General features: G+C 35.4%; 1 protein-coding gene across 3 annotated transcripts in view; it reads left to right on the plus strand.

Moving 5' to 3' along the window:
• The window catches only part of LOC125665243 (slit homolog 3 protein-like), a 52,596-nt gene that overhangs the window by 18,169 nt on the left and 20,673 nt on the right, over window positions 1–13,754 (plus strand). For all 3 annotated transcript variants that reach the window (XR_008799424.1, XR_008799425.1, XM_056152166.1), the window contains exons 3-7: window positions 4,643–4,714; window positions 7,191–7,262; window positions 8,802–8,873; window positions 10,226–10,297; window positions 12,647–12,718. Coding sequence is in view for 1 of the 3 variants with exons in the window: in XM_056152166.1 (XP_056008141.1) it covers window positions 4,643–4,714; window positions 7,191–7,262; window positions 8,802–8,873; window positions 10,226–10,297; window positions 12,647–12,718 (360 nt within the window). In the remaining 2 variants the exon portion in view is untranslated. The remainder of the gene's footprint in view (window positions 1–4,642; window positions 4,715–7,190; window positions 7,263–8,801; window positions 8,874–10,225; window positions 10,298–12,646; window positions 12,719–13,754) is intronic.

The following is a 13,754-nucleotide window of genomic DNA, read 5'->3' on the forward strand; positions in this document are numbered from 1 at the left end:
CTCATAAAGTTTATGATATATCTTGTATAGTTTATAGATATCTTATGTATTTTATGAGATATATTATCAACTGTAAATTATATGAGATATCTTATATCTATTAGATATCTTATTCAAAATAGAAAATACGCCATACATTACATTAGATACTTTATAAATGAGTAAATATAAATATGACGTGGCATACATCCTGATAAGTAAGAGTGTGCAAACATGAGTGAGAGAGAGAGCGAGCGACAGAGAGAGAGAGAGAGAGAGAGAGAGAGAGAGAGAGAGAGAGAGAGAGAGAGAGAGTTCGGGATAAGATTCTCATTGCAATAATTTATTTTCATGATATTTGCTTTCTTATTCAAATTTAATGTGTGTGTGTGTGGCTGCGTGAGTGAGAGAGAAATGTTGCATGGGGGTGTTTGGATGGTAGGGCGAATATAGTTCTGACTTGTTGAAGAGTGTGCGTCTTTGGAGGAATACTACAGTTTTGTGGGTATAACCATGTCATATTTTGTGTACTCTTTCCTCTTGTAGGCCTACCCATTTACACTACATTTATGAAATGCAAGATTAAGCCTATTCTCTGCACACTTGAAACATATCGAGTGTTTAACGAGATGTTTTGAATCGGAATAAGATGTGCTGTGATTTTTATAAGGTGCTCCCAGTAGCATCTGATTGTTAATCGAAGGCTACTAGAAGATGTTGGAGAAGAGGGATGAGGAGGATTAGATGGAAGAAAGAGAAGGAAGGGGAATATGTGCTGTTGGAAGGGGAAAGCAAAGTTGGGGTTTGGGATTGGAAGCTTGGGTGGACTAACCTAAAATTGGCGACCAATCGTGTCCACCTTCACGGCACGTTCGGTCGTCCGGCAACGATACGTGTGGCACAATTGGTCGCTGGCGATCAAACGTGCCGAAACCAGCAAACGTGCCGTAACATATATGTATTTTGGTAGGTATGTAGAATTGTTAGTTTTTCAAAGTATGTATGTGGGGAAGGGATATGATGGCGCAGCTGACTTCAATTGTCTAAAATTTTTGGCAAGCCAAAATGAAAAAAAAAAATAAAGATGTTTTTTGCCCAAACGTCAACATCTTAGATTGTGAGGAGGGCGCCCTCTTTCACTACATACATGTAGGTTCAATGCATCTGGTCGATCTTGCAGCCATACCACTAGATTCTACTATTAAACTGATGACTTCTCTAAAATTATTGTCAAGTGAGACAAAATAGTAATAATGAATTGTGATTTTCCCAAACATGAAAATGCTAAAATAATAATGGGGATTGAGGTATTTACATGTATTAACTGAAACTGTCTCAATGTTGTACATGTACCAGCACACGTTCTTTGGAACCTGTACATGTATAAGGGTTGAATTCATAATGCATGCTCTTACAATATTCTCTCATTCAGAACTTCTCCCCCCTTTTAAACAAACAATAGTTATGCTTTGTAATAATAAAGATGATTTATTCTATTCTTTAATATTGGTGAGTGATAAGCAATATTTCTTGAATTTTCACAGGTGATTTTCCTGACTTTTGTACTTTAAAAATCTAATTTATGATATGATAAGAAAGTTTAATTTACTTTAACTCACGCGCACGTTCCTTTTTCATTTTTGCCTCTCTGTGAATATCAATCCTTTCACTTTCCGTGTTCCGAATGAAAGTGAACGGTGAGCGCCCGATGAACGAATTGTGAACTCAAAACTGTAAACGGAGAGCCCATGGTGAACGCACGGAGAGCGCACAGTGAGCGAACGGGAAACTGGTGAAGTAGAACATTTCAGGAACTGAGAAAGAGAGGTCGTAATTATATTTTGAAGAAAAGGTTGCAAACAGCAGGACTTATATTACCTTTGAGCCCGTATATCTCTTTACGGTCATGGTCAACCATGATAAGATTTATGAAAAAGTGTTCCCTGTAAAATTCCAAACAAAAGTATACGTCATATGCCTCCCTCAAATCAGACACATATATATTCAAATCTATTTTAAAATATTCTCATTTAGTTTTTGGGAATTCTAAAATGTGCCGATAGAGAAAGGGTTAATGTTTTCGGACATTTTACGAAACAAGAATTAACTATTTGAATGTGTATTGACGCAGAGTACATGGGGGATAAATTGTCGGGTAAATTGTAGCAATAGACAATAAAATACACATGTATACACATACAGTCTTATCTAGGTTGTAACCTGCTGAGACTGTAGCCAATTTTACATCGGGGAGACGGGTATCACATTGCGAGCCAGAATATATTTTCATAAACAACAAATTCAAGTCCCGGAATACCGGAAAATAAAATCAAGCGAACGTCTAGATGCAAGGTGCAGATAACGAACAGTGATCAATCTCATAACTCTTACAAGCAATACAAAATAGATAGTTGGGCAAACACGGACCCCTGCACACACCAGAGGTGGGATCATGTGCCGAGGAGGAGTAAGCATCCCCTGTTGACCTGTCACATCCGCCGTGAACCCCATATCCTGATCAGGTAAACGGAGTTATCCGCAGTCAAAATCAGTGTGCCAAGAACGGCTTAACAATCGGTATGAAACACGTCAGACAGCATTTGACCCAATGCGAGGTTGAATTGACGAACTAGATCGTTATAACGACCATAGAATTTTCGAAATGCTGACTTCAATCGAGACTGTTGAAACCCCTGTACCATCAACTTGCTTGTCAGTAGCTTACCTCGATTTAAAAACTGACTATACCCAGAACAAGCTCTTGCATATCGAATCAGTTGAGATATATAAACACCATATGCAGGTGATGATGGAATATTGCTACATAAATGTGGGAAGTTGACGATGGAGAAGCTGAAATCATCCCGTTTGTCATACAGTTGAGTTGTTAGTTTGCCGTTAATGTCTACTTTTAATAAAATATCTAAGTATGAAGCAGAAATGGACGACTCTGTGGTGTACTTTATTTCGAGCTCACAGGGATATATCAAATCGACATATGAATGAAATCTATCATTGTTAATAGACAAATATATGCATATACTGTAGCGGATATTTCAAAACATCCACACTTTACAAACTTTATACGGACAATGTTATACAAGGAAGAGAGCAGGAAAATATTCTAAATGTTAAAACTAGGTTGAACAGTTTAAGATTTTTATGGAAATACAAATTCTAAAATATCTGAATAGATCACGCTCTTCTCAAATATTTCAATGTAAATTTGAAAGTGAAATAAATTAAGCAGACGTCAACATTTTGTGAATTTCCATGGTGGATTATTTTTATTTGATACATTCTTTCAAAATGATATGATTTCAAAAACCATACGATTCATTTATTAAAAATGAAATATGTTCATTATACATTGAATACCTTTAAAATAAACCAAAATCTTTAATTAGAAAAACAAATCAAGAAAGAAAATATGAAAACAAATAGTTCACAAAGAATCAATGGAAAACTCAAAACAGCAAACCATGTGGACCAACCCATGAAAAAGTGTATGACTTTGTCGTTTACAGTTACTGATTTGGAATTTTTTAAGGTAGAATACTTGAAAAACTTCCGAATGTTTAGAGTTATTTAAAACGCATGGTATCATAATCGAGCAAAACTCCTTTATGTTTAGCAGAAAAAAATTACAACATGATGAAAATACGCCATTCCGTCGACTAAAAATTTGCGGAAAGACCTGGACATATGACTAAATGACAGAACTCTACTATTCATTCACCTTTCAGCAACCATTCAGTTCCCTTTCAGTTTATTGAATAACATAGTTTCACCCTGTATACACTCTTGGATTTGCAGTTCATACTGACATAGACTTTGCGGATTTCCCCGGACTTTAAAGTTATGCGTTCCCATGTCCTGCAAAGTGGGTCACAGCATTTTATCATGCATATAGCCTTATCCGACCTGAAGGTTACTTTTATGGGAATTTAAAAATTGGTCATTCTTCGTTATCGTCATTTTTTAAAAAGAGGAATGCAGTACTAAATACCTCTATTGCTATCAGTGTATTGAATTCTGAAGTATAAACCATATATATTGATGGGTAAATTATTTCCCTGTATTTTCACGTGTCATGATATCAGGTAATCATTTTTTTAAATTCCCGTAATGTGTCATATGGAGTTGTAAAACTTATACGGTACCAATTTTGATGCACCAGATGCGCATTTCGACAAATAATGTATCTTCAGTGATGCTCAACCGAAATGTTTGAAATCCGAAATAACAATGAAGTTTTAGACCTGTGATAGGGAACAACATTGCCAAAAAAGTTGTATGTAATTCGACTTCCGTAGCCGAGTGGATAGAGCATCGCACTCAAATCGGCGTGGGTTCGAATCCCGCTCGAGCTGGTAAGTGAGAAAGTTTTCCAGTTTACTTGCAGAACGTCGGTGGTCTCTTCTCAGGTACATTGTATCTGGGTTTTCTCCTCCACCATTTAAGTGTAGTGGAAAACATCAATCAATCAATCAATCAATTCATTAGTTTCTGATTTCGTATCAATAACCATTCGTTTACTTTTCCGGTGGATATCAGTGGCACCAATGTTTTCATTCATATTTTCAAGTGTAATACTATTAATAGCTTTTCAACTACTCAGCATTCCTAAATTCATGTCAAACAGATATTTCTTTTAATTCAGAAGTCTGTGGGGGAATGATATAGCCATCTTACCGAATGGGATTTTTGATGTATTGACGAATTTACAATTCCTGTAAGTATACATGAATATAATTTACTTCTGTGACAGCTAAACAGTACCTGTGTTTCAGGAAATCTGATCAAGAATGCTACACTAGAAATATTATAGATTTAGAGACATAAGAATATGAGTCAATGTCATTGCTTGTAATGATCTCACTTTAATCTAAATTAGTGTGTTAGAATAGGTCCTCTCATTATTGGATGGAAGATGTACTGAGAGTGTCAATTTTGCTTAAAATTACTGTTATCATGCTGTTTGTGCTGATCAGTTCTTGTAATTACTGCTGATTCTGAAACTTTCTGTTAGTGCTAAGAATTATTAATATTTATTGTGGTTTGCACTGTGGGTTCTGATATTTACTGTGGTTTGCACTGTGGGTTCTGCTATTTACTTATCATTGCTGGGGAATGCACTGTTGGTAGTGTGAAGTGCTGATAATTACTGTCACTATCAATGGCCTTGCAGGAGGAATGACATTTTTCATTTTAATCTTCGAAAACCAGGTTTTCTCATAAATATGTATAGTGGTTGGTATCTTTGCAATCGTCTCAATAAGCTGAAAAACAATACACATATCAGGGGATTTTATCAAAACCTCGTTTTTAAAAACCCACTTTTATTATCTGTATTTAGCCCGGGCACATTTTAGCACCCCTTGCAAGGTCATCGACAGTCACAGCATGTATCAGCATTTCACAATATCGACAGTACTTTCCTCACAGCACTTATCAGAACTCACAGTACAAACCACAACAGGTGTCAGCAATTATCAGCACCAATAGAAAGTTTCAGTACCAACTGCAAAGATATCAGTAATTATCAAAACTTTCACCAGAGAAAAATTCTCGATATCATTATTCGATATACAATCAATAAATCAACGATAATTAGAACATTCACAATGGTGTCAGATAAACGGATTTATTCTAAAGTTTTACTACATGCCATCAATGAAAGGTAAAGATAACGAATATTGATGAAAGGTGAAGATAGTGAACAACGAACAGTGATCACTCATAACTTCTATTTACGATGCAAAATAGAGAGTTGGGCACAGACTCCTGGATATACCAGAAGTGGGATTTGGTGCCTAGGAGGAGAAAACGTCCCCTGTCGACCAGTCACTCCCGCCTTAAGCCATATCTCTTGATCGGGTATACGGAGTTATCCGTAGTCAAAATCAGTGTGCCAAGACCGACCTAAAAATCAGCATGAAACACGTCAGACCGATCTCCAAACTCCTATAAGCAATATAAATAGAGGGTTGGGCAAACACATATCCCTGGATGTACCGGAAGTGGGATCAGACGCCTAGGAGGAGTAAGAATCCACTGTCGACCGGTCACACCAGCCATGAGCTCTATATATTCACCAAGTAAATGGAGTTATCAGTATTCGAAATCAGTGCGCCAAATATGGTATAACAATCGGTAAGAAACAAGTCAGACAGCATTTGACCTAATGATAGGTTCTATTGGCAAACTGGATCGTTATAACGACCATATAATTTGCTGACTTAAAAGAAAATGGTTGAATCCCTGCGCCATCAGCTAGTTTTTCAATAGCCTGCTTTGATTTTAAAACTGAACAACCTCTTATGTATCGAATCATTTGAGATATATAAACAGCAAATCCAGGTGATGATGGACTATTGCTACATAATTATGGAAACTTGTCGATTGAGAAGCTGAAATCAACCCCTTTGTCATAAAGTTGAGTTGTTAGTTTGCCGTTAATATCCACTTTCAATAAAATATCCACATATGAAGCAGAAGTAGACGATTCTGTGGTATTTTTTTTATTTCAAGTTTAATGGGATATATCGAATCGACATATGAATGAAAATCATTATTGTCAATAAATAATACGTCGTCGATATACAGTGTACGTAAATGTCAAAGCGCATTTTAAACAACTCAAGACAATCAGAGTATATCAACACTTTTTTTCAAAATGAATAAAATTATGCTTTTTCTTTTGTGAAACTTACACATCATTGCAAACCTTTAAAAAGGTTTTATTAAAGCCGCTAATCTAACACAAAATTGATAAAGAAAACGTGATGTGACAGTTATTTTTCAACATTGGTTCTCATTATAATGCAAATTGCATATAAGGTGTTGCCACCCGTGCATCTATTACACTATATGTTGGGAATTTGTTTTGAGTCAATGAGAAATTGCAAACCAAATTGATCATACGCAGGACACGCAGTGTATCGAATCATTTGGGCGACCTAGATATCATGCACAGGTAATAGTGCAATATTTCTACATACATATATGAAGTTGATATTGACGGACCTTAAATTGTCTTAGCTACCATAAACCTTATGTGTTTGTTCACCATCATCAGTAAAGAAATAGATTCAAATATAAAACACATACAGAGAATTATGTGATGTTTTTTATATATACATGTATAATATATTTCATCATTTGAGCGTTGATCAATTAAGGTTAATAAGGAAATCTTTTTGATTCAGACACTTGTGGAAAAATAAAATAGCAACTTTACTAAATGGAATCTTTGATGCATTGACAAAGTTAAAGAAACTGTAAGTATATATATAAATATCTACATACAAAACAATTATTTGTATTCAGAGGTGAAGATAATGGACAATGTTGAAAAGTGATGAGTTTGTATATCTATTCTAAGCAATACAAAATTAAGAGTTGGACAAACATGGACTCCTGGGTAAACCAGACTTGGGAACAGTGTTTAAGAAGATTAAGCATTCCCTATCGACCAACTAAGCATCCCCTGTCGACCAATAAAATCTACCATGAGCTCTATAAACGGAGTGCTCCGCAGTCAACATCAGTGTGTAAAGAAAGGCCTACCAATTAGTATGAAACACATTAGATACAAGGTGAAGATAATGAACAGTGATCAATTTCGTAACTCCTATAAGCAATACAAAATAGATAGTTGGGCAAACACGGACCCCTAGACACACCAGAGGTGGGATCAGGTGCCTAGGAGGAGTAAGCATCCCCTGTTGACCGGTCACACAATTTGACTCATCGGCAGGTTGTATTGGTATATTAGATCTTGATAACGAGCATAGAATTTGCGAAATGTTCACTTTAAACAAGAATGCTGGAACTCCTGCGATACCACCTTGTTTGTAAGAAGCTTGTCTTGATTAAAAAATATCATAAGAGAACAAAGTTTTGGGTATGGAATCAGTTGAAATATACAAACACCATAATACAGGTGATGATGGAATACTCTACATTCCGTGTGTCGTTAGTTTGCCGTTAAGATCTATTTTCAATAAAATATCTAAGTACGAAGCAGATGTAGATGTATATGTGGTGTCTTTATTTCAAGTTCATTTGAAAATATCCAATCCATATATGAATGCAAATGATTTTGTTGATAGTTAAAACGACGTCGATATATCAAATTGTAGAGATGAAGGCCTAACAATTGTAGTTCTGAGTTATTACTAGTCATTTTTCAACATTGGTTCTCATTAAAATGCAAATTTGCATGCAAGGTGTTGCCACCCGTCCATCTATATCAACTCTAAGTTGGGAATTTGTTTTGAGTCAATGCGAATTTACAAACCAAATCGATCATACGCAGAACATGCGCTTGTTTATTGAATCAGTCGGACGACGTAGATATCATTCCAGGTGATAGTGGAATATTTCTACATACATGCAAGGTGAAGATAACGAACAGTGATCAATCTCATAACTCCTACAAGCAATACAAAATAGATAGTTATAGGAAGTGGATGGTGGCCGACCATATTTTTCCTAGCTGCCATTGACTTAATGTGTTCGTTTACCATTAACGTTCCAAATCAATACAGATTCAAATATAAAACACAGATAGAGGATGGTGTGATGTTTTTCTTTCGAATTTACTGGATAAATTCTGATCAACTTGTTTAATGGAAATCACTGTTATGAGAAAATGAACAACTCGTTCATGATGGATTTAAACTACTTGTTTACAGCCACATTTAGTGCAAATAACATGCTTTCGCATATTGGATAACTTTAGAAAATTGAATATTTCATCGTTGGAGCGTTGATCAATTAAGGTTACGAGTAATCAGGAAATCGTTTTGATTCAGAGGCTTGCAGGAAAATGAATTAGCAACGTTACCAAATGGAATCTTTGATGCATTGACGAAGCTAGAGACACTGTAAGTATATCTATATACATAACAATTATTTGTATGCAGATGAGGTGAAGATAATGAACAATGTCAAACAGTGATGAATCTTATATCTATTATAAGCAATACAACATTTAGAATTGGAGAAGCATGGCCCCTGGGTAAACCAGACATGGGAACAGGTGTTAAAGAAGAGTAAGCATTCCATATTGACCGACTAAGTATCCCCTGTCGACCGGTCACATCTACCGTGAGCCCTATAAACGAAGTTATCCGCAGTCAATATCAGTGTGTAAAGAATGGCCTAACAATTCGTATGAAACACATTAGATATAATTTTACTTAGCGGCAGGTTGTATTGGTAAATTAGATCGTGATAACCAGCATAGAATTTGCGAAATGCTGACTTTAAACAAGAATGTTGGAATTCCTGTAGTACCAACGTGTATGTAAGAAGCCTGTTTTGATAAAATAAAAAAAAAAGAAGTTCGTAAGGAGAACAGGTTTTGTGAATCGAATCAGTTGAGATATATAAACATCATATACAGGTAATATTGAAATACTGCAACATGTTATGTAGATATGGGAAGTTGATGGAGAAGCTGAAATAATTCCGTGTGTCGTTAGTTTGCCTTTAAGATCTATTTTCAATAAAATATCTAAGTACAATGCAGTCGTAGAGGTATATGTGGTGTCTTTCATAATATTTCAGGTTCATGTAAAAATATCAACTCCACATATGAATGAAAATTATTTTGTTGATAAGTAAAACGGAGTCGATATATCTAAATGTAGAGATGAAGGCCTAATAACTGTAGTTATGACATATTACTAGTCACTTTTCAACATTGGTTCTTATCATAAAGCAATTTTGCATCCAAAGTGTTGCCACCCGTACATCTATATAAAATATAAGTTGGGAATTTGTTTTGGGTCAATGGAAAATAAAAACCAAATCGATCATACGCAGAATATATGCTTGTATATCGAATCAGTTGGGCGACGTAGATCTCATCCCAGGTGATAGTGCAATATTTCTACATACATATAGGAAATTAATGGTGGCGGACCATAATTTTTCCTAGCTGCCATAAACCTTATGTGTTCGTTTACTAATAGGGTCTCAAATCAATAAAGAAATAGCTTTAAATATAAAACACAGATAGAAGATTATGTGATGCTTTTATTTCGAGTTGACTGGATAATTTCTGATCAACACGTTTAATGGAAAATATAATTATCAGATGATAGACTAACCGTTCGTGATGGATTAAAATTAATGGATTCGCTGTCCCGAATTGCAGTAGGTTAGAAAATAATATATTTCATCATTGGATCGTTGATCAATTAAGGTTAATCATGAACTATTTTTTATTCAGTAACTTGGGGAGAAATAAAATATCAACGTTGAAAAACGGAATTTTTGATGCATTGACGAAGCTAGAGATACTGTAAGTATATCTAAATACATAAGAATTATTTATATGCAGAGGAGGTGAAGATAATGAACAATGTCGGACAGTAATGAATCTGATATCTATAATAAGCAATGCAAATTAAGAGTTGGACAAACATGGACCCCTGGGTAAACCAGACATGGGAACAGGTGTTTAAGAAGAGTAAGCATTCCATATCGACCGACTAAGTATCCCCTGTCAACAGGTCACATCAATCATAGGCCCTAAAACAGAGTGATCCGCAGTCAACACCAATGTGTAAAGAATGGCCTAACAATTATCATGAAACATATTTGACATAATTGACTGAAATATCGAGGGAATTGGTGGTTTAGACAAGAGGCAAAAGGGTCAACTTTTCAATACCCGAAACGGTTCATAATCCGACTGAAAACGCATTTGTCTAATGTCCTATCTCCTGAATCCTGCTGATTAAGTGATTCCCAGTCCGCTCTTGTGTTTAGACTTCCTGGTATAAATTTTGCTATGAAAGGAAAATTTATTTCTTTGGCACCAATTCCAAATTTGCTTTACCAGCTGAGTTAACAATTGGAATTTTTTACCAAAATTAAAATATTTCTTTTTAATTTTACGAATGACTGGTGTGCCAAAAAGATGCCAAAAGTGTCATTGTATTTATATGATAAAATTGCTGTGCGGAGGACCAAAACCCTTCTGTATTTTGTGTTTCGCATGTACCCCCCCCCCCCCCCCCACTGCTAGGTCTTAGGCATTTGATGTAAGAATCATTGATACCTTTCAAACGATTATTGATTTCCCGTTTGAAACCTCCAGTTAATCTATCTACCATATTAAATCTATTTTCCCTCTCCCGAAATGGGAATCACTGCTTCGAAATGTTTATTTTCTAGCGAACCATTGATCTTGCATGTAGCGGCAGTATAATTTGGCTGCAATTACAGCCTGAATTATTGAAATTAATTTTGTTATCGGTTGACATATTTCTTTTACAGACATAATTCCTTTTTTCAGAACCTTATTGGATTCGTCTTTCATTTTTTGAACTTTTTTGTTTGTAAATTCGAAGAGCATATCTACGGAGTTTATTTCGAAACCTAGAAATAAGATGATCTGAACTATATCTGATATGTATTTTTCTCCAGGTTAACAATCAATCAATCAATTTAATTTGAAAAACAAAATAAATATAAGAAAATATGAATAAAATATTTGATCATCTTCTAAGGTAGAACGACTATTTCTTGAAAGACTTCTGGATGTGTAGAGTTGTCTGAAAACATGAGTGGTAATAAAGCAAAAATCCTTCATGCTTAACACAGACAACTTACCACATAATGAAAATGTGCCATTCTGTCGACTGAAAGTTCGCTGAAAGACCCGAGCAGGTGAGTGAATGACAGAGCATTACAATTCATTCACCTTTCTGTAACCATTTAGTCACCTTTCTGTACCCATTCAGTCACCTTTCTGTAACCATTCATTCACCTTTCTGTAACCATTCATTCACCTTTCTGAAACCATTCAGTCACATTTATGTAACCATTTATTCACATTTCTGTAACCATTCAGTCACATTTCTGTAACCATTCAGTCACCTTTCAGTTTACTGAATAACAGTTTTCCTGGGCTTTAAAGTTATGTGTCACCATGTCCTGCAAAGTGGATCACAACATTTTATGCATATAGCCGTATCCGACTTGAAGGTTACTCTTTATGGGAATTTAAAGATTGGTCATTCTTCGTTATCGTCCTTTTTTCTAAAGTGATTTAAAGGGGAATGCAGTACTAAATACCACTATTACTATTAGTGTATTGAATTCTGAACAATATCCTTAGATATTGATGGTTAAATTATTTTCCTGTATTCTCACGTGTAGAACTTGCATGGCATGATATCAGGTAACCATTTTTATCTAAATTCCCGTCATGTGTCATATGGAGTTGTATGTCATTCTGCCTTCGTAGCCGAGTGGTTGGGGCATCGCGCTTAAAATCACACGTGGTCTCACCTCTGGTCGGCGTGGGTTCGAATCCCGCTTGCGCCGGTAAGTGAGAACATTTCCCAGTTTACTTAGAAAGGTCGATGGCCTCTTCCCATCTACATTGTTTCTGGGTTACCTCTTCCACCAATAAAAACTGGATGTCACCATATCACTGAGAACTTGTTGAGTGTGGCGGAAAACATCAATCAATCAATTCATTAGTTTCTAATTTCATATCAATACTCATTCGTTTACTTTTCTGGTGAATATCATTGACACCAATGTTTCCATTCATATTTTCAAGTGTTATACTACTGATAGCTTTTCATTTACTCAACATTGCTAAATTCATGTTAAACATATATTTTTTGTCATTCAGAATCGTGAGTGGGAATGAGATAGCCATCTTACCGACTGGATTGTTTGATGTATTGACGAATTTACAATTCCTGTAAGTATAAATGAATATCACTCACTTCTGTGACAGCTAAACAGTACATGTTTTTTTCAGAAAAACTTTTCATTTTAATCTTCGAAAACCAGGTTTCCTCATACATATGTATAGTGGTTGGTATCTTTGTAATCGTCTCAATAAGCTGAAAAACAATATACATATCAGGGGATTTTTTTTAAACCTCGTTTTAAAAAAAAGCACCTTTATTATCTGTATTTACCCCGGGACACATTTTAGCACCTATTGCAAAGTCATCGATAGTCAAAGCATTTATTAGCACTTCTCAGTACCGACAATACTTTCCTCAGCACTTATCAAAACTCACAGTACAATCCACAGTAAATGTCAGCAATTCTCAGCACCAACAGCAATTTTCAGTACCAACTGCAAAAAGATCAGTTATTATCAAAACTTTCATCAGTGAACATTTTTCGAGCAGGACGTGAAACGATATACAATCAATAAATCAACGATAATTTGAACATTCACAATGGTGTCAGATGAAGGGATTGGTTATAAAATTTTACTACACGTCATTAATGAAAGGTGAAAAAACGAACAGTGATGAAAGGTGAAGATAATGTACAGTGATCAATCTCATAGCTCTTAATATCCGCGGTTGAGTTAAGGCTTTCCCCATAAACACCAGTCCTGTACATAAATGTACTTTACCGCACTGGGATATTGCGCGACGTCACAATGAAAGATACGTCATGATGAAGGTCATGACGTACATATCTACAGTCCTTTTGTGGTTGGAAATGTCAAAATATTGTTTCGTTATTTACCACCGCTGTCAAACGGTAAACTGTAATCGCGTAAAAGTTTCTGTCAAATGGGTTATATTAATTATCTTTGATATTGAAAAAGTTTCAATTTCTTTTCTATATAACATACATGCTAAAGTAATATCCATATTATATTGTGATCTTGATATTGCCCCTAATCTGCACGTATAGTTACTTTCACAATGGACTCATTTACATAAACAGGGTTTCCGTATATAAAAATTTCATTATTGGCACGACACCCC

The sequence above is a fragment of the Ostrea edulis genome, chromosome 10, assembly GCF_947568905.1.
Source record: "Ostrea edulis chromosome 10, xbOstEdul1.1, whole genome shotgun sequence".
NCBI lineage: Eukaryota > Metazoa > Mollusca > Bivalvia > Ostreida > Ostreidae > Ostrea > Ostrea edulis.